General features: G+C 43.3%; 1 protein-coding gene across 3 annotated transcripts in view; it reads right to left on the reverse strand.

The window, feature by feature from the left end:
- The window catches only part of ctsc (cathepsin C), a 41,840-nt gene that overhangs the window by 8,117 nt on the left and 13,980 nt on the right, over window positions 1-19,743 (reverse strand). For 2 of the 3 annotated variants that reach the window (XM_061925872.1, XM_061925874.1), the window contains 3 exons: window positions 9,570-9,701; window positions 6,667-6,899; window positions 1,850-2,167 (listed from right to left, as the gene is read on the reverse strand). In XM_061925872.1, coding sequence (XP_061781856.1) covers window positions 1,901-2,167; window positions 6,667-6,899; window positions 9,570-9,701 — 632 coding nt within the window. In that variant the 3' untranslated portion in view covers window positions 1,850-1,900. Of the gene's footprint in view, window positions 1-1,849; window positions 2,168-6,666; window positions 6,900-9,569; window positions 9,702-19,743 lie in introns of those variants that run through there. The other variant, XM_061925873.1, reaches the window with a different exon arrangement.

Below are 19,743 nucleotides of genomic sequence, written 5' to 3' on the forward strand. Positions count from 1 at the left end.
TTACATACTAAAGCGTCCCATGTGTGATGTCAAGCAATCAAGCTAACGTCGTTAGCATTAGCTAATATGCTAACACGTTTACGAGTGTCTGTGTTGGTATTCTTATCTTACGTTTTGTATTGTTTCACTTTCACAAATTCCTCGGTAAATCCACCAAAACGTCACCTAGTGGGTCCATGACCATGACTTCTGTTTTGTTTGATCAGCCGTTTTACTGCCCTGTCACAGACACCGTTAGGAAACAATTAAGGTATGTAAATAAACATTTACAGAATATTTTTGTGTACATAACTAATTTATATAACTAGTTAATATAATGAGACATATTTTTTTCTTCTAAAATTTAGTGGGTGTGGCTGGAAGTAGAATTTTCCGTTCCCTCTTCTCGCCGTCCACAGCGTTTCTACTCGTATGGACTCTTCATTCATCACCCCAAGCGACATTTGTAAGTTTTACAATATAACTAAAACAATTCTTACATACTAAAGCGTCCCATGTGTGATGTCTGTAGGAGTGTTTTCGTGCATGTGCCATCGTGATGTAATCAAGCTAACGTCGTTAGCATTAGCTAATATGCTAACACGTTTACGAGTGTCTTACGTTTTGTATTGTTTCACTTTCACAAATTCCTCGGTAAATCCACCAAAACGTCACCTAGTGGGTCCATGACCATGACTTCTGTTTTGTTTGATCAGCCGTTTTACTGCCCTGTCACAGACACCGTTAGGACACAATTAAGGTATGTAAATAAACATTTACAGAATATTTTTGTGTACATAACTAATTTATATAACTAGTTAATATAATGAGACATATTTTTTTCTTCTAAAATTTAGTGGGTGTGGCTGGAAGTAGAATTTTCCGTTCCCTCTTCTCGCCGTCCACAGCGTTTCTACTCGTATGGACTCTTCATTCATCACCCCAAGCGACATTTGTAAGTTTTACAATATAACTAAAACAATCCTTACATACTAAAGCGTCCCATGTGTGATGTCTGTAAGGAGTGTTTTCATGCATGTGCCATCGTAATGTAATCAAGCTAACGTCGTTAGCATTAGCTAATATGCTAACACGTTTACGAGTGTCTTACGTTTTGTATTGTTTCACTTTCACAAATTCCTTGGTAAATCCATCAAAACGTCAGCTAGTGGGTCCATGACCATGACTTCTGTTTTTGTTTGATCAGCCGTTTTACTGCCCTGTCACAGACACCGTTTGGAAACAACTAAGGTATGTAAATAAACATTTACAGAATATTTTTGTGTACATAATTAATTTAACAACGCATATATATGCGGTTAATATAATGAGACATATTTTTTTCTTCTAAAATTTAGTGGGTGTGGCTGGAAGTAGAATTTCCGTTCCCTCTTCTCGCCGTCCACAGCGTTTCTACTCGTATGGACTCTTCATTCATCACCCCAAGCGACATTTGTAAGTTTTACAATATAACTAAAACAATCCTTACATACTAAAGCGTCCCATGTGTGATGTCTGTAGGACTGTTTTCATGCATGTGCCATCGTGACGTAATCAAGCTAACGTCGTTAGCATTAGCTGATATGCTAACACGTTTGCGAGTGTCTGTGTTGGTATTATTAACTTAAGTTTTATATTGTTTCACTTTCACAAATTCCTTGGTAAATCCATCAAAACGTCACCTAGTGGGTCCATGACCATGACTTCTGTTTTGTTTGATCAGCCGTTTTACTGCCCTGTCACAATTAAGGTGATAACATAAATAACTAATTTAACAATGCGATTAATATAATGAGACATATTTTTTTCTTCTAAAAATTTAGTGGGTGTGGCTTATATCCGGAAATACGATTATTTAATCCCCTGATAAAAAACAAAAAATATAAAACTTGACTGGGCACCTTCAAGGCGTGTGCGTCCACTAGAGTCCTGGGATGGGTGTGGCGGCGACTGCGATGCTCTCGATGGAACACTCGTCGCTCCCCCGGCGGATGCGGAAGTAGCCGCGCTCGCCCCAGTCGCCGCCCCAGCTGTTCTTGACCAGCCAGTAGTTCTGGCCGGTCATGTGACAGCGGCCGTAGCCCACCAGCAGCACGGCGTGGTTGGTCAGCTCGAAGGGGTTGAAGGGGTCGTCGACGCCCGTGTGGTGGTAGATGCCCTCCTTGTAGTGCATGAAGTCTGGGTACACCTGCACACACCACGGACTTTGTTTACACCTGTATCGTTTCTCAGCGGCGTGATATCAAGTGTGTCTCAGGTCAAACCAGGATGGTAAGAAACATGATTGAAATGTGTAGCGCTGTCCCCATCCGATATCAATATCACAGATCAGTCCCGCATCAGCATGAAAAAAACAAGTATCTGGTGGTATCGGCTTGCATGTTAAAAGTGCGATACAAGCAGTCCTGCAGAGTGTTTGCTGTTGTGTGATATCATGTGCGATACAAGCAGTCCTGCGGAGTGTTTGCTGTTGTGTGATATCATGTGCGATACAAGCAGTCCTGCAGAGTGTTTGCTGTTGTGTGATATCATGTGTGATACAAGTAGTCCTGCAGCGTGTTTACTTGTGTGTGATATCATGTGCGATACAAGCAGTCCTGCAGCGTGTATACTTGTGTGTGATATCATGTGCGATACAAGGAGTCCTGCAGAGTGTTTACTTGTGTGTGATGTCAGGTGCGATACAAGCAGTCCTCCACAGTGTTTACTTGTGTGTGATATTTTGTACGATACAAGCAGTCATGTGGCGTGTTTACTTGTGTGTGATATCATGTGCGATACAAGTAGTCCTGCAGCGTGTTTACTTGTGTGTGATATCATGTGCGATACAAGCAGTCCTGCAGTGTGTATACTTGTGTGTGATATCATGTGCAATACAAACTGTCCTGCAACGTGTTTACTTGTGTGTGATATCATGTGTGACACAAGCAGTCCTGCAGAGTGTTTACTTGTGTGTGATATCATGTGCGATACAAGCAGTCCTGCACAGTGTTTACTTGTGTGTGATATCATGTGCGATACAAGCAGTCCTGCAGTATGGTTACATGTGTGTGATATCATGTGCGATACAAGCAGTCTTGCTGTGTCTTCACTTGTGTGTGATATCATGTGCAATACAAACTGTCCTGCAACGTGTTTACTTGTGTGTGATATCGTGTGCGATACAAGCAGTCCTGCACAGTGTTTACTTGTGTGTGATATCATGTGTGACACAAGCAGTCCTACAGATTGTTTACTTGTGTGTGATATCATGTGCGATACAAGCAGTCTTGCAGTGTCTATACTTGTGTGTGATATCATGTGCGATACAAACTGTCCTGCAATGTGTTAACTTGTGTGTGATATCATGTGCGATACAAGCAGGCCTGCACAGTGTTTACTTGTGTGTGATATCTTGTACGATACAAGCAGTCCTGTGGCGTGTTTACTTGTGTGTGATATCATGTGCAATACAAACTGTCCTGCAACGTGTTTACTTGTGTGTGATATCATGTGCGATACAAGCAGTCCTGCAGTATGGTTACATGTGTGTGATATCATGTGTGATACCAGCAGTCTTGCAGTGTCTATACTTGTGTGTGATATCATGTGCGATACAAACTGTCCTGCAACGTGTTAACTTGTGTGTGATATCATGTGCGATACAAGCAGGCCTGCACAGTGTTTACTTGTGTGTGATATCATGTGCGATACAAGCAGTCCTGCAGCGTGTTTACTTGTGTGTGATATCATGTGCGATACAAGCAGTCCTGCAGTGTGTTTACTTGTGTGTGATATCATGTGCGATACAAGCAGTCCTGTGGCGTGTTTACTTGTGTGTGATAGCATGTGCAATACAAACTGTCCTGCAACGTGTTTACTTGTGTGTGATATCATGTGGGATACAAGCAGTCCTGCACAGTGATTACTTGTGTGTGTTATCATGTGCGATACAAGCAGTCCTGCAGTATGGTTACATGTGTGTGATATCATGTGCGATACAAACAGTCTTGCAGTGTCTATACTTGTGTGTGATATCATGTGCAATACAAACTGTCCTGCAACGTGTTAACTTGTGTGTGATATCATGTGGGATACAAGCAGTCCTGCACAGTGTTTACTTGTGTGTGATATCTTGTACGATACAAGCAGTCCTGTGGCGTGTTTACTTGTGTGTGATAGCATGTGCAATACAAGCAGTCCTGCAACGTGTTTACTTGTGTGTGATATCATGTGCGATACAAGCAGTCCTGCACAGTGTTTACTTGTGTGTGATATCATGTGTGACACAAGCAGTCCTGCAGAGTGTTTACTTGTGTGTGATATCATGTGCGATACAAGCAGTCCTGCACAGTGTTTACTTGTGTGTGATATCATGTGCGATACAAGCAGTCCTGCAGTATGGTTACATGTGTGTGAGATATCATGTGCGATACAAGCAGTCTTGCAGTGTCTATACTTGTGTGATATCATGTGCAATACAAACTGTCCTGCAACGTGTTTACTTGTGTGTGATATCATGTGTGACACAAGCAGTCCTGCAGAGTGTTTACTTGTGTGTGATATCATGTGCGATACAAGCAGTCCTGCAGTATGGTTACATGTGTGTGATATCATGTGTGATACAAGCAGTCTTGCAGTGTCTATACTTGTGTGTGATATCATGTGCAATACAAAATGTCCTGCAATGTGTTTACTTGTGTGTGATATCATGTGTGATACAAGCAGTCCTGCACAGTGTTTACTTGTGTGTGATATCATGTGTGACACAAGCAATCTTGCAGGGTGTTTACTTGTGTGTGACATCATGTGCGATACAAGCAGTCCTGCACAGTGTTTACTTGTGTGTGATATCATGTGCGATACAAGCAGTCCTGCAGCGTGTTTACTTGTGTGTGATATCATGTGCGATACAAGCAGTCCTGCAGTGTGTTTACTTGTGTGTGATATCATGTGCGATACAAGCAGTCCTGTGGCGTGTTTACTTGTGTGTGATAGCATGTGCAATACAAACTGTCCTGCAACGTGTTTACTTGTGTGTGATATCATGTGCGATACAAGCAGTCCTGCACAGTGTTTACTTGTGTGTGATATCATGTGCGATACAAGCAGTCCTGCAGTATGGTTACATGTGTGTGATATCATGTGCGATACAAGCAGTCTTGCAGTGTCTATACTTGTGTGTGATATCATGTGCAATACAAAATGTCCTGCAGCGTGTTTACTTGTGTGTGATATCATGTGCGATACAAGCAGTCCTGCAGTGTGTATACTTGTGTGTGACATCATGTGCAATACAAACTGTCCTGCAACTTGTTTACTTGTGTGTGATATCATGTGTGACACAAGCAGTCCTGCAGAGTGTTTACTTGTGTGTGATATCATGTGCGATACAAGCAGTCCTGCACAGCGTTTACTTGTGTGTAATATCATGTGCGATACAAGCAGTCCTGTGGGGTGTTTACTTGTGTGTGATAGCATGTGCAATACAAACTGTCCTGCACAGTGTTTACTTGTGTGTGATATCATGTGCGATACAAGCAGTCCTGCAGTATGGTTACATGTGTGTGATATCATGTGCGATACAAGCAGTCCTGCAGTATGGTTACATGTGTGTGATATCATGTGCGATACAAGCAGTCTTGCAGTGTCTATACTTGTGTGTGATATCATGTGCAATACAAACTGTCCTGCAACGTGTTAACTTGTGTGTGATATCATGTGCGATACAAGCAGGCCTGCACAGTGTTAACTTGTGTGTGATATCATGTGCGATACAAGCAGGCCTGCACAGTGTTTACTTGTGTGTGATATCATGTGGGATACAAGCAGTCCTGCACAGTGATTACTTGTGTGTGTTATCATGTGCGATACAAGCAGTCCTGCAGTATGGTTACATGTGTGTGATATCATGTGTGATACAAGCAGTCTTGCAGTGTCTTTACTTGTGTGTGATATCATGTGCAATACAAACTGTCCTGCAGAGTGTTAACTTGTGTGTGATATCATGTGCGATAAAAGCAGTCCTGCACAATGTTTACTTGTGTGTGATATCATGTGCGATACAAGCAGTCCTGCGGTATGGTTACATGTGTGTGATATCATGTGCGATACAAGCAGTCCTGCACCGTGTTTACTTGTGTGTGATATCATGTGCGATACAAGCAGTCCTGCAAGGTGTTTACTTATCGCACACACAAGTAAACAGTCTGCAGGACTGCTTGTATCGCACATGATATCAGCAGGAATCGTACATATCTGGTATCAAACATTTCACGTGCACGCACATATTGTCCAATACTTAGTTTTTGCTGATATCAGAGTTCATGTTGCACTTTAAAAGTAAATATTCACTTTTTAAAAAGGCAGGAGCGTATCAGAAGGTATCCAGTAACAAACGTGTTTGCATCATTCAACCTAATGCGTCCTGGGCTCAAATTAAGATGTTAATATATATATATATATATATATATATATATATATATATATTTCATAAATGACTGTGACCATTAGGTGTCGGCAAAAAAAAAAACAATTATCACACCACTTCAACCTAAAGACAGCATAAGTCCATTCCAGACAGTTAATAATAAATACGTTATTAACATTCCACACTACTAAATAATACAAGTATGTATGATTCCTGCTGATACCGTATCGGACTAATATCGATATTTAAGACATGTAGGAGTGAGAACTAGTCGGTACCTCAAAGGAGACCGCCATGGGGCCCTTTTGGACCAGTTCCAGCATCATGGCCGCCTCGCTGCATCCGCCATAGAACCCGCCCACGTAGCTGTACTCCGCCACGTAGGTGCGGCCGCACTTCTGCAGCGCGCCACACGGCGTCTTCTTGCCCACGTAGGGGAAGCAGGACTCGTCCACAATACCGAAGTCCTGCACGTACTTTCCCATCAGGTACGGGAAGCCGCCGTCGCAACCTTGGGAAGAGGAGGAGAGAAGAAGAAGACTTTTGTCAAGGTCAATGTTGATAAATAACAACATTGTGTACTAGTGATGACTACATGATGCTTTAGTGATCGTGTGGCACACTCACTAGCTGTATCGATTGAACACACCTGTGTTTACTAGTGATGACTACATGATGCTTTAGTGATTGTGAGGCACAATCACTAGCTGTATCGATTGAACACACCTGTGTTTACTAGTGATGACTACATGATGCTTTAGTGATCGTGTGGCACACTCACTAGCTGTATCGATTGAACACACCTGTGTTTACTAGTGATGACTACATGATGCTTTAGTGATCGTGTGGCACACTCACTAGCTGTATCGATTGAACACAACTGTGTTTACTCGTGATGACTACATTATGCTTTAGAGTGTGTGTCACACTCACTAGCTGTATCGATTGAACACAACTGTGTTTACTAGTGATGACTACATGATGCTTTAGTGATCGTGTGGCACACTCACTAGCTGTATCGATTGAACACACCTGTGTTTACTAGTGATGACTACATGGTGCTTTAGTGATCGTGTGGCACACTCACTAGCTGTATCGATTGAACACACCTGTGTTTACTAGTGATGACTACATGATGCTTTAGTGATCGTGAGGCACACTCACTAACTGTATCGATTGAACACAACTGTGTTTACTAGTGATGACTACATGATGCTTTAGTGATCGTGAGGCACACTCACTAGCTGTATCGATTGAACACACCTGTGTTTACTAGTGATGGCTACATGATGCTTTAGTGATCGTGAGGCACACTCACTAGCTGTATCGATTGAACACACCTGTGTTTACTAGTGATGACTACATGATGCTTTAGTGATCGTGAGGCACACTCACTAGCTGTATCGATTGAACACAACTGTGTTTACTAGTGATGACTACATGATGCTTTAGTGATCGTGAGGCACACTCACTAGCTGTATCGATTGAACACACCTGTGTTTACTAGTGATGACTACATGATGCTTTAGTGATCGTGTGGCACACTCACTAGCTGTATCGATTGAACACACCTGTGTTTACTAGTGATGACTACATGATGCTTTAGTGATTGTGAGGCACAATCACTAGCTGTATCGATTGAACACACCTGTGTTTACTAGTGATGACTACATGATGCTTTAGTGATCGTGTGGCACACTCACTAGCTGTATCGATTGAACACACCTGTGTTTACTAGTGATGACTACATGATGCTTTAGTGATCGTGTGGCACACTCACTAGCTGTATCGATTGAACACAACTGTGTTTACTCGTGATGACTACATTATGCTTTAGAGTGTGTGTCACACTCACTAGCTGTATCGATTGAACACAACTGTGTTTACTAGTGATGACTACATGATGCTTTAGTGATCGTGTGGCACACTCACTAGCTGTATCGATTGAACACACCTGTGTTTACTAGTGATGACTACATGGTGCTTTAGTGATCGTGTGGCACACTCACTAGCTGTATCGATTGAACACACCTGTGTTTACTAGTGATGACTACATGATGCTTTAGTGATCGTGAGGCACACTCACTAACTGTATCGATTGAACACAACTGTGTTTACTAGTGATGACTACATGATGCTTTAGTGATCGTGAGGCACACTCACTAGCTGTATCGATTGAACACACCTGTGTTTACTAGTGATGACTTCATGATGCTTTAGTGATCGTGAGGCACACTCCCTAGCTGTATCGATTGAACACACCTGTGTTTACTAGTGATGACTACATGATGCTTTAGTGATCGTGTGGCACACTCACTAACTGTATCAATTGAACACAACTGTGTTTACTAGTGATGACTACATGATGCTTTGGAGTGTGTGGCACACTCACTAGCTGTATCGATTGAACACACCTGTGTTTACTAGTGATGACTTCATGATGCTTTAGTGATCGTGTGGCACACTCACTAACTGTATCAATTGAACACAACTGTGTTTACTAGTGATGACTACATGATGCTTTAGTGATCGTGAGGCACACTCACTAGCTGTATCGATTGAACACACCTGTGTTTACTAGTGATGACTACATGATGCTTTAGTGATTGTGTGGCACACTCACTAACTGTATCGATTGAACACAACTATGTTTACTAGTGATGACTACATGATGCTTTAGTGATCGTGTGGCACACTCACTAGCTGTATCAATTGAACACACCTGTGTTTACTAGTGATGACTACATGATGCTTTAGTGATCGTGTGGCACACTCACTAGCTGTATCGATTGAACACACCTGTGTTTACTAGTGATGACTACATGATGCTTTAGTGATCGTGTGGAACACTCACTAACTGTATCAATTGAACACAACTGTGTTTACTAGTGATGACTACATGATGCTTTAGTGATCGTGTGGCACACTCACTAACTGTATTGATTGAACACAACTGTGTTTACTAGTGATGACTACATGATGCTTTAGTGATCGTGTGGCACACTCACTAACTGTATCGACACTGCACTGACATCATTTAGGCTGTCCAGCTTTGCCCAAGTAAACACGCACAAGCACTGCTTGCATGGCACTTTGTACATGCGGGACGATATCATCCGCTTTTCTGCCGATATCAGGCCGATATCAATATCGGATTCGGGACACGCAGCAGAATAATTACCTTGAGAATACTCGGAGCAGGAGACCACCTGCTGGGGGCTGAGGATGGGCGTGTGGGTGTTGTTGGTTTGGATGCGGATGCGAGCCTCCAACATTCCCATGGAGGCGAAGGAGTAACAGCTGCCGCATGACGCTGAAACACAGAGATATCATGTTGGTATCGCAATATGTGCAACGTCCTCGAGCACGCCACTGCTTTTTCAGTCAGGCCACTTCGCAATTATGGCTGCCCTCAAAGGGCTACATTTATTCATGTGGCAGAACACATTGAATTACATGGCGGGCTACTTGAAATGACGTGACAGACCATAATATTAAATGATGTGGCAGACCACATTGAATGATACGGTTGGCTGATTTAAAAGATGTGGTGGGCCACCTTAAATGATGTGGCATACCACCTTATACGTGGCGGATTACGTTCAATGACAAGATGGACCACGTTTAATGTTGTGGCAGGCCACCTTTAATGACGTGACAAAGCACTTTAAATGATGTAGCCAAACACATTAAATGATGTGGCAGGCCACTTTAAATGAGTCGGCGGGCCACATTAAATGATGTGGCAGACCACATTGAATTATGTGGCGGACTACCTTAAATGACGTTACAGGCCACATTTAATAAGGTGATGAACCACTTTAAATGACGTAAGCGGGCCAACTTAAATGACATAGGCGGGCCAGATTTAATGATGTGGCGGACCAACTTAAATGATGTGGCGGGCCACTTGGAATTACATGATGGACCACATTGAATGTTGTGGCGGACCACTTTAAATTATGTGGCGGGCCACTTTAAATGACGTAGTGGGCCACTTTAAATGATGTGGCAGGCCATTTTAAATGATGTGTCAGGCCCCGTTAAATGATGTGGCAGGCTACTTTAAATGAGTCGGGGGGACAAATTAAATGAGTTGGCAGGCCACAATAATGAAGTGGCAGACCACAATAATGAAGTGGCAGACCACATTGAATTATGTGGCGGACCACCTCAAATGACGTTACAGGCCAATTTTAATAAGGTGATGAACCACTTTAAATGACGTAAGCGGGCCACTTTAAATGACATAGGTGGGCCAGATTTAATGATGTGGCGGACCAACTTAAATGATGTGGCGGGCCACTTGGAATTACATGATGCACCACATTTAATGAAGTGGCAGACCACATTGAATGTTGTGGCGGACCACTTTAAATTACGTGGCGGGCCAAATTAAATGATGTGGCAGGTCATTTTAAATTATGTGGCAGGCCCCGTTAAATCATGTGGCAGGCCACTTTAAATGAGTCGGGGGGACAAATTAAATGAGTTGGCAGGCCACAATAATGAAGTGGCAGACCACAATAATGAAGTGGCAGACCACATTGAATTATGTGGCGGACCACATCAAATGACGTTACAGGCCAAGTTTAATAAGGTGATGAACCACTTTAAATGACGTAGCGGGCCAACTTAAATGACGTGGCGGGCCAACTTAAATGATGTGGCGGGCCACTTGGAATTACATGATGGACCACATTTAATGATGTGGCAGACCACATTGAATGTTGTGGCGGACCACTTTAAATTACGTGGCGGGCCACTTTAAATGACGTAGTGGGCCAATTTAAATGATGTGGCAGGCCCCGTTAAATGAAGTGGCAGACCACAATAATGAAGTGGCAGACCACATTGAATTATGTGGCGGACCACATCAAATGACGTTACAGGCAAAGTTTAATAAGGTGATGAACCACTTTAAATGACGTAAGCGGGCCAATTTAAATGACATAGGTGGGCCCATTTAATGACATGACGGACCACCTTAAATGACGTTACAGGCCACATTTAATAAGGTGATGAACCACTTTAAATGACGTAAGCAGACCATATTTAAATGACGTGACGGGCCACTTGGAATTACATAATGGACCACGTTGAATGATGTGGCAGACCACATTGAATGGCGTTATGGACCACTTTAAATGATGTGGTGGGCCACTTTAAATGACGTAGTGGGCCAGATTAAATGACGTGACGGACCACTTTAAATGACGTAGTGGGCCAAATTAAATGAAGTAGTGGGCCAGATTAAATGACGTGACGGACCACTTTAAATGACGTGGTGGGCCACTTTAAATGACGTAGTGGGCCAATTTGAATGACGTGACGGACCACTTTAAATGACGTGGCGAGCCACATTAAATGACGTAGTGGGCCAGTTCAAATGACGTAGTGGACCACTTACGTCATTTAATGACATGACGGACCACTTTAAATGACGTGGCGGGCCAACTTAAATGATGTGGCGGGCCACATGGAATTACATGATGGACCACATTTAATGATGTGGCAGACCACAATAAATGAAGTGGCAGACCACATTGAATTATGTGGCGGACCACCTTAAATGACGTTACAGGCCACATTTAATAAGGTGATGAACCACTTTAAATGACGTAAGCAGACCATATTTAAATGACATAGGCGGGCCCCTTTTAATGACGTGACGGGCCACTTGGAATTACATAATGGACCACATTGAATGACGTGACGGACCACTTTAAATGACGTGGTGGGCCAACTTAAATGACGTAGTGAGCCAATTTAAATGACGTGACGGACCACTTTAAATGACGTGGTGGGCCAATTTAAATGATGTGGCGGGCCACTTTTAAATGACGTGGCGGACCACTTTAAATGACGTAGTGGTTCACTTTAAATGACGCAGTGGGCCATTTTAAATGACGTGACGGACCACTTTAAATGATGTGTCAGGCCACATTAAATGATGTGTCAGGCCCCATTAAATGATGTGGCAGGCCACCTTAAATGAGTCGGCGGGACAAATTAAATGAGTTGGCAGGCCACAATAATGAGGTGGCAGACCACATTGAATTATGTGGCGGACCACCTCAAATGACGTTACAGGCCACATTTAATAAGGTGATGAACCACTTTAAATGACGTAAGCGGGCCACTTTAAATGACATAGGTGGGCCACATTTAATGACGTGACGGACCACCTTAAATGACGTGGCGGGCCAACTTAAATGACGTGGCGGGCCAACTTAAATGACGTGGCGGGCCAACTTAAATGACGTGGCGGACCACCTTAAATGACGTGGCGGGCCAACTTAAATGACGTGGCGGGCCAACTTTAATGATGTGGCAGACCACATTTAATGACGTGACGGACCACTTTAAATTACGTGGCGGGCCAAATAAATGACGTAGTGGGTCAATTTAAATGACGTGGCGGGCCACTTTAAATGAGTCGGGGGGACAAATTAAATGAGTTGGCAGGCCACAATAATGAAGTGGCAGACCACATTGAATTATGTGGCGGACCACCTCAAATGACGTTACAGGCCAGATTAATAAGGCGATGAACCACTTTAAATGACGAAAGCGGGTCACTTTAAATGACATAGGTGGGCCACATTTAATGACGTGACGGACCACCTTAAATGACGTGACGGGCCAACTTAAATGACGTGACGGGCCAACTTAAATGACGTGGCGGGCCAACTTTAATGATGTGGCAGACCACATTTAATGACGTGACGGACCACTTTAAATTACGTGGCGGGCCAAATAAATGACGTAGTGGGTCAATTTAAATGACGTGGCGGGCCACTTTAAATGAGTCGGCGGGCCAAATTAAATGAGTTGGCAGGCCACCTTAAATGAAGTGGCAGACCACATTGAATTATGTGGCGGACCACCTTAAATGACGTTACAGGCCACATTTAATAAGGGGATGAACCATTTTAAATGAGGTAAGTGGGCCAAATTAAATGACAAGGCGGGTCACATTTAATGACGTGACGGACCACCTTAAATGACGTGGCGGGCCAACTTAAGTGACGTGGCGGGCCACTTGGAATTACATGATGGACCACATTTAATGATGTGGCAGACCACAATAAATGAAGTGGCAGACCACATTGAATTATGTGGTGGACCACCTTAAATGACATTACAGGCCAGATTGAATTATGTGGCGGACCACCTTAAATGACATTACAGGCCACGTTTTATAAGGTGATGAACCACTTTAAATGACGTAAGCAGACCATATTTAAATGACGTGACGGGCCACTTGGAATTACATAATGGACCACATTTAATGATGTGGCAGACAACTTTAAATGACGTGGTGGGCCACTTTAAATGATGTGGTGGTCCAATTTAAATGACGTGACGGACCATTTTAAATGACGTGGTGGGTCACTTTAAATGATGTGGCAGGCCCCGTTAAATGATGTGGCAGGCCAGTTTAAATGAGTCGGCGGGACAAATTAAATGAGTTGGCAGGCCACATAATGAATTGGCAGACCACATTGAATTAAGTGGCGGACCACCTCAAATGAGGTTACAGGCCAGATTTAATAAGGTGATGAACTACTTTAAATGACGTAAGCGGGCCACTTTAAATGACATAGGTGGGCCACATTTAATGACGTGACGGACCACCTTAAATGACGTGGCGGGCCAACTTAAATGAAATGGCGGGCCAACTTAAATGACGTGGCGGGCCAACTTTAATGATGTGGCAGACCACATTTAATGACGTAACGGACCACCTTAAATGACGTGGCGGGCCACTTTAGATGACGTAGTGGGTCAATTTAAATGACGTGGCGGGCCACTTGGAATTACATAATGGACCACATTTAATGATGTGGCAGACAACTTTAAATGACGTGGTGGGCCACATTAAATGATGTGGTGGTCCAATTTAAATGACGTGACGGACCATTTTAAATGACGTGGTGGGTCACTTTAAATGATGTGGCAGGCCCCGTTAAATGATGTGGCAGGCCACTTTAAATGAGTCGGCGGGACAAATTAAATGAGTTGGCAGGCCACATAATGAATTGGCAGACCACATTGAATTAAGTGGCGGACCACCTCAAATGAGGTTACAGGCCAGATTTAATAAGGTGATGAACTACTTTAAATGACGTAAGCGGGCCACTTTAAATGACATAGGTGGGCCACATTTAATGACGTGACGGACCACCTTAAATGACGTGGCGGGCCAACTTAAATGAAATGGCGGGCCAACTTAAATGACGTGGCGGGCCAACTTTAATGATGTGGCAGACCACATTTAATGACGTAACGGACCACCTTAAATGACGTGGCGGGCCACTTTAGATGACGTAGTGGGTCAATTTAAATGACGTGGCGGGCCAATTTAAATGAGTAGGCGGGCCAAATTAAATGAGTTGTCAGGCCACTTTAAATGGGTTGACAGACTACATTGAATTATGTGGCGGACCACCTTAAATGACGTTACAGGCCACATTTAATAAGGGGATGAACCACTTTAAATGACGTAAGTGGGCCAAATTAAATGACAAGGCGGGTCACATTTAATGACGTGACGGACCACCTTAAATGACGTGGCGGGCCAACTTAAATGATATGGCGGGCCAACTTAATTGACGTGGCGGGCCAACTTTAATGATGTGGCAGACCACATTTAATGACGTGACGGACCACCTTAAATGACGTGACGGGCCACTTTAGATGACGTAGTGGGTCAAATTAAATGACGTGGCAGGCCACTTTAAATGAGTCGGCGGGACAAATTAAATGAGTTGGCAGGCCACAATAATGAAGTTGAATTATGTGGCGGACCACCTCAAATGACGTTACAGGCCAGATTTAATAAGGTGATGAACCACTTTAAATGACGTAGGTGGGCCACATTTAATGACGTGACGGACCACCTTAAATGACGTGACGGACCAACTTAAATGACATGGCGGGCCAACTTTAATGATGTGGCAGACCACATTTAATGACGTGACGGACCACCTTAAATGACGTGGCGGGCCACTTTAGATGACGTAGTGGGTCAATTTAAATGACGTGGCGGTTCACTTTAAATGAGTCGGCGGGCCAAATTAAATGAGTTGGCAGGCCACATTAAATTAAGTGGCAGACCAAATTGAATTATGTGGCAGACCACCTTAAATGACGTTACAGGCCACATTTAATAAGGGGATGAACCACTTTAAATGACGTAAATGGGTCATTTTAAATGACAAGGCGGGCCACATTTAATGACGTGACGGACCACCTTAAATGATGTGGCGGGCCACATGGAATTACATGATGGACCACATTTAATGACGTGGCAGACCACAATAAATGAAGTGGCGGACCACCTTAAATGACATTACAGGCCAGTTTTAATAAGGTGATGAACCACTTTAAATGACGTAAGCAGACCATATTTAAATGACGTGACGGGCCACTTGGAATTACATAATGGACCACATTGAATGATGTGACTGACCACTTTAAATGACGTGGTGGGCCACATTAAATGACGTAGTGGGCCAGTTTAAATGACGTGACGGACCACTTTAAATGACGTAGTGGGCCACATTAAATGAGGTAGTGGGCCAATTTAAATGACGTGACGGACCACTTTAAATGACGTGGCGGGCCACTTAAAATGACGTAGTGGGCCAACTTAAATGACGTGGGCGGGACACATTGAATGATGTGACGGACCACTTTAAATGATGTGGTGGGCCACTTAAAATGACGTAGTGGCCAATTTGAATGACGTGACGGACCACTTAAAATGACGTAGTGGTCAATTTGAATGACGTGACGGACCACTTTAAATGACGTGGTGGGCCACATTAAGTGAAGTACTGGACCACTTTAAATGACGTGGTGGGCCACTTAAAATGACGTAGTGCGCCAATTTGAATGACGTGACGGACCACTTTAAATGATGTGGCGGGCCACCTTAAATGATGGAAACATTTTGTTGTTTAAATGTGCTATATAAATAAAGTGGATTGGATTGGATTGGATTGTAGTGGGCCACTTCAAATGACGTAGTGGGCCATTTTGAATGACGTGACGGACCACTTTAAATGACGTGGCGGGCCACTTAAAATGACGTAGTGGGCCAACTTAAATGACGTGGGCGGGACACATTGAATGACGTGACGGACCACTTTAAATGACATGGTGGGCCACATTAAATGACGTAGTGGGCCAGATTAAATGACGTGACGGACCACTTTAAATGACGTAGTAGGCCACATTAAATGAAGTAGTGGGCCACATTAAATGACGTGACGGACCAATTTAAATGACGTGGTGGGCCACTTAAAATGACGTAGTGGTCAATTTGAATGACGTGACGGACCACTTTAAATGACGTGGTGGGCCACATTAAATGAAGTAGTGGACCACTTTAAATGACGTGGTGGGCCAAATTAAATGAAGTAGTGGGCCACTTTAAATGATGTGACTGACCACTTTAAATGATGTGGTGGGCCACTTAAAATGACGTAGTGGGCCACTTTGAATGACGTGACGGACCACTTTAAATGACGTGGCGGGCCACTTAAAATGACGTAGTGGGCCAACTTAAATGACGTGGGCGGGACACTTTAAATGATGTAGTGGGCCACTTCAAATGACGTAGTGGGCCAATTTGAATGAGGTGACGGACCACTTTAAATGACGTGGCGGGCCACTTTAAATGACGTGGTGGGCCACATTAAATGAAGTAGTGGACCACTTTAAATGACGTGGTGGGCCACTTAAAATGACGTAGTGGCCAATTTGAATGACGTGACGGACCACTTTAAATGATGTGGTGGGCCACATTAAATGAAGTAGTGGGCCATTTTAAATGATGTGACTGACCACTTTAAATGACGTGGTGGGCCACTTAAAATGACGTAGTGGGCCACTTTGAATGACGTGACGGACCACTTTAAATGATGTGGCGGGCCAGCTTAAATGATGTAGTGGGCCACTTCAAATGACGTAGTGGGCCAAAGTGAATGACGTGGCGGGCCACTTAAAATGACGTAGTGGGCCAAATTAAATGACGTGGGCGGGACACTTTAAATGATCTGGTAGACCACGTTGACTTTACATGGCAGGCCACATTTATTGAGGTGACGGACCACATTGAATGATGCGGGGGGCCACATTAAATGACAAGGTGGGCTACTTTAAATGACTCTGCAAGTCACGTGCCGGGCCATGTTGAAAATGTGCAGTGCCACAATAAATGATGTGGCAGACCACAATTGCACTTGTCTTGATGTTTCCTGGTGTGAGAAGGTAGAAGGAAGAAGGAAGTCCAACAATTGCACTTGTCTGACACTTCAAGTGTGGCAGAGCGGCCATCATCGCTGCCTTGGGAGGTCTGACAAGTGAACAGCATGGAGGGTTTCTCCTCAAACACTCAAACACTCCCCCTACTCCTCAAACACTCAAACACTCTTCCTTCTCCCTACTCCTCAAACACTGTGCAGGCTCTCACCCACTCAGACGTAATCCCTGCACACCCCGCTGGCTGCTCCTCATCCTCCTGGTAATCTCCTCTCCAACATCAACGCAGCGCTCACATTTCACTTCTTCAAAAGCTGAGACAATGACCCCAATTTGACTGCGTTGCCATGACGACAAATCAATCCGGGAGGTTTTTACATACGCAAAGACGGAGTCCTGGCGGTATTACCGGGTGTCGGTTCACATGAAATCAGACGCTGCCATAGTTGCATACCTTTGTTGCACGTGACATCACGTCCGGTTGCAAACAAAACAGCGTCTCACGTAAACAATCACTCAAAACCTTACAGTCGTGGTCAAAAGTTGACATACCTGTCAACTGACATACCAGTGACATACCAGTGACATACCTTTTCTGACATACCAGTGACATACCTTTTCTGAAATACCAGTGACATACCTTTTCTGACATACCAGTGATATACCAGTGACATACCTTTTCTGACATACCAGTGACATACCTTATCTGACATACCAGTGACATACCTTATCTGACATACCAGTGACATACCTTTTCTGACATACCAGTGACATACCTTTTCTGACATACCAGTTATATGAAAGTGACATACCTTTTCTGACATACCTTTTCTGACATACCAGTGACATACCTTATCTGGCATACCAGTGACATACCTTTTCTAACATACCAGTGACATACCTTTTCTGACATACCTTTTCTGACATACCAGTGACATGCCTTTTCTGACATTCCAGTGACAAACCTTTTCTGACATACCAGTGACATACCTTTTCTGACATACCTTTTCTGACATACCAGTGACATACCTTTTCTGACATACCAGTGACATACCTTTTCTGACATACCTTTTCTGACATACCAGTGACATACTTTTTTCTGACATACCAGTGACATACCGTTTCTGACATACCAGTGACATACCTTTTCTGACATACCAGTAACATACCTTTTCTGACATACCTTTTCTGATATACCAGTGACATACCTTTTCTGATATACCAGTGACATACCTTTTCTGACATACCAGTGACATACCTTTTCTGACATACCTTTTCTGACATACCAGTGACAAACCTTTTCTGACATACCTTTTCTAACAAACCAGTGACATACCTTTTCTGACATACCGTTTCTGACATACCAGTGACATACCTTTTCTGACATACCAGTGACATACCTTTTCTGACATACCTTTTCTGATATACCAGTGACATACCTTTTCTGACATACCAGTGACATACCTTTTCTGACATACCTTTTCTAATATACCAGTGACATACCTTTTCTGACATACCAGTGACATACCTTTTCTGACATACCAGTGACATACCACTGACATACCTTTTCTGACATACCAGTGACATACCACTGACATACCTTTTCTGACATACCAGTGACAAACCTTTTCTGACATACCTTTTCTAACAAACCAGTGACATACCTTTTCTGACATACCAGTGACATACCTTTTCTGACATACCTTTTCTGACATACCAGTTGTGATGTCTGGTATGACCAGACATAGCAGTTGTGATGTCTTGTACGACCAGATGTCTGGTATGACCAGACAGTTGGAGCACATACTTGTTGGTCACAAAAAACATTCATGAAGTTTGCTTCTTTTATGACTTTATTATGGCTCTACTGAAAATGTGAGGGTGAAAAGTATACATACAGCAATGTTAATATTTGCTTACATGTCCCTTGGCAAGTTTACCTGCAATAAGGCGCTTTTGGTAGCCAAAGATAAAACCTTCTGGAGGAAAGTTCTGTGGTCTTGCCTTATTGCAGGTCAACTTGCCAAGGGACATGTAAGCAAATATTAACATTGCTGTATGTATACTTTTGACCCTCACAT

This window comes from Nerophis lumbriciformis, linkage group LG30, assembly GCF_033978685.3.
Source record: "Nerophis lumbriciformis linkage group LG30, RoL_Nlum_v2.1, whole genome shotgun sequence".
NCBI lineage: Eukaryota > Metazoa > Chordata > Actinopteri > Syngnathiformes > Syngnathidae > Nerophis > Nerophis lumbriciformis.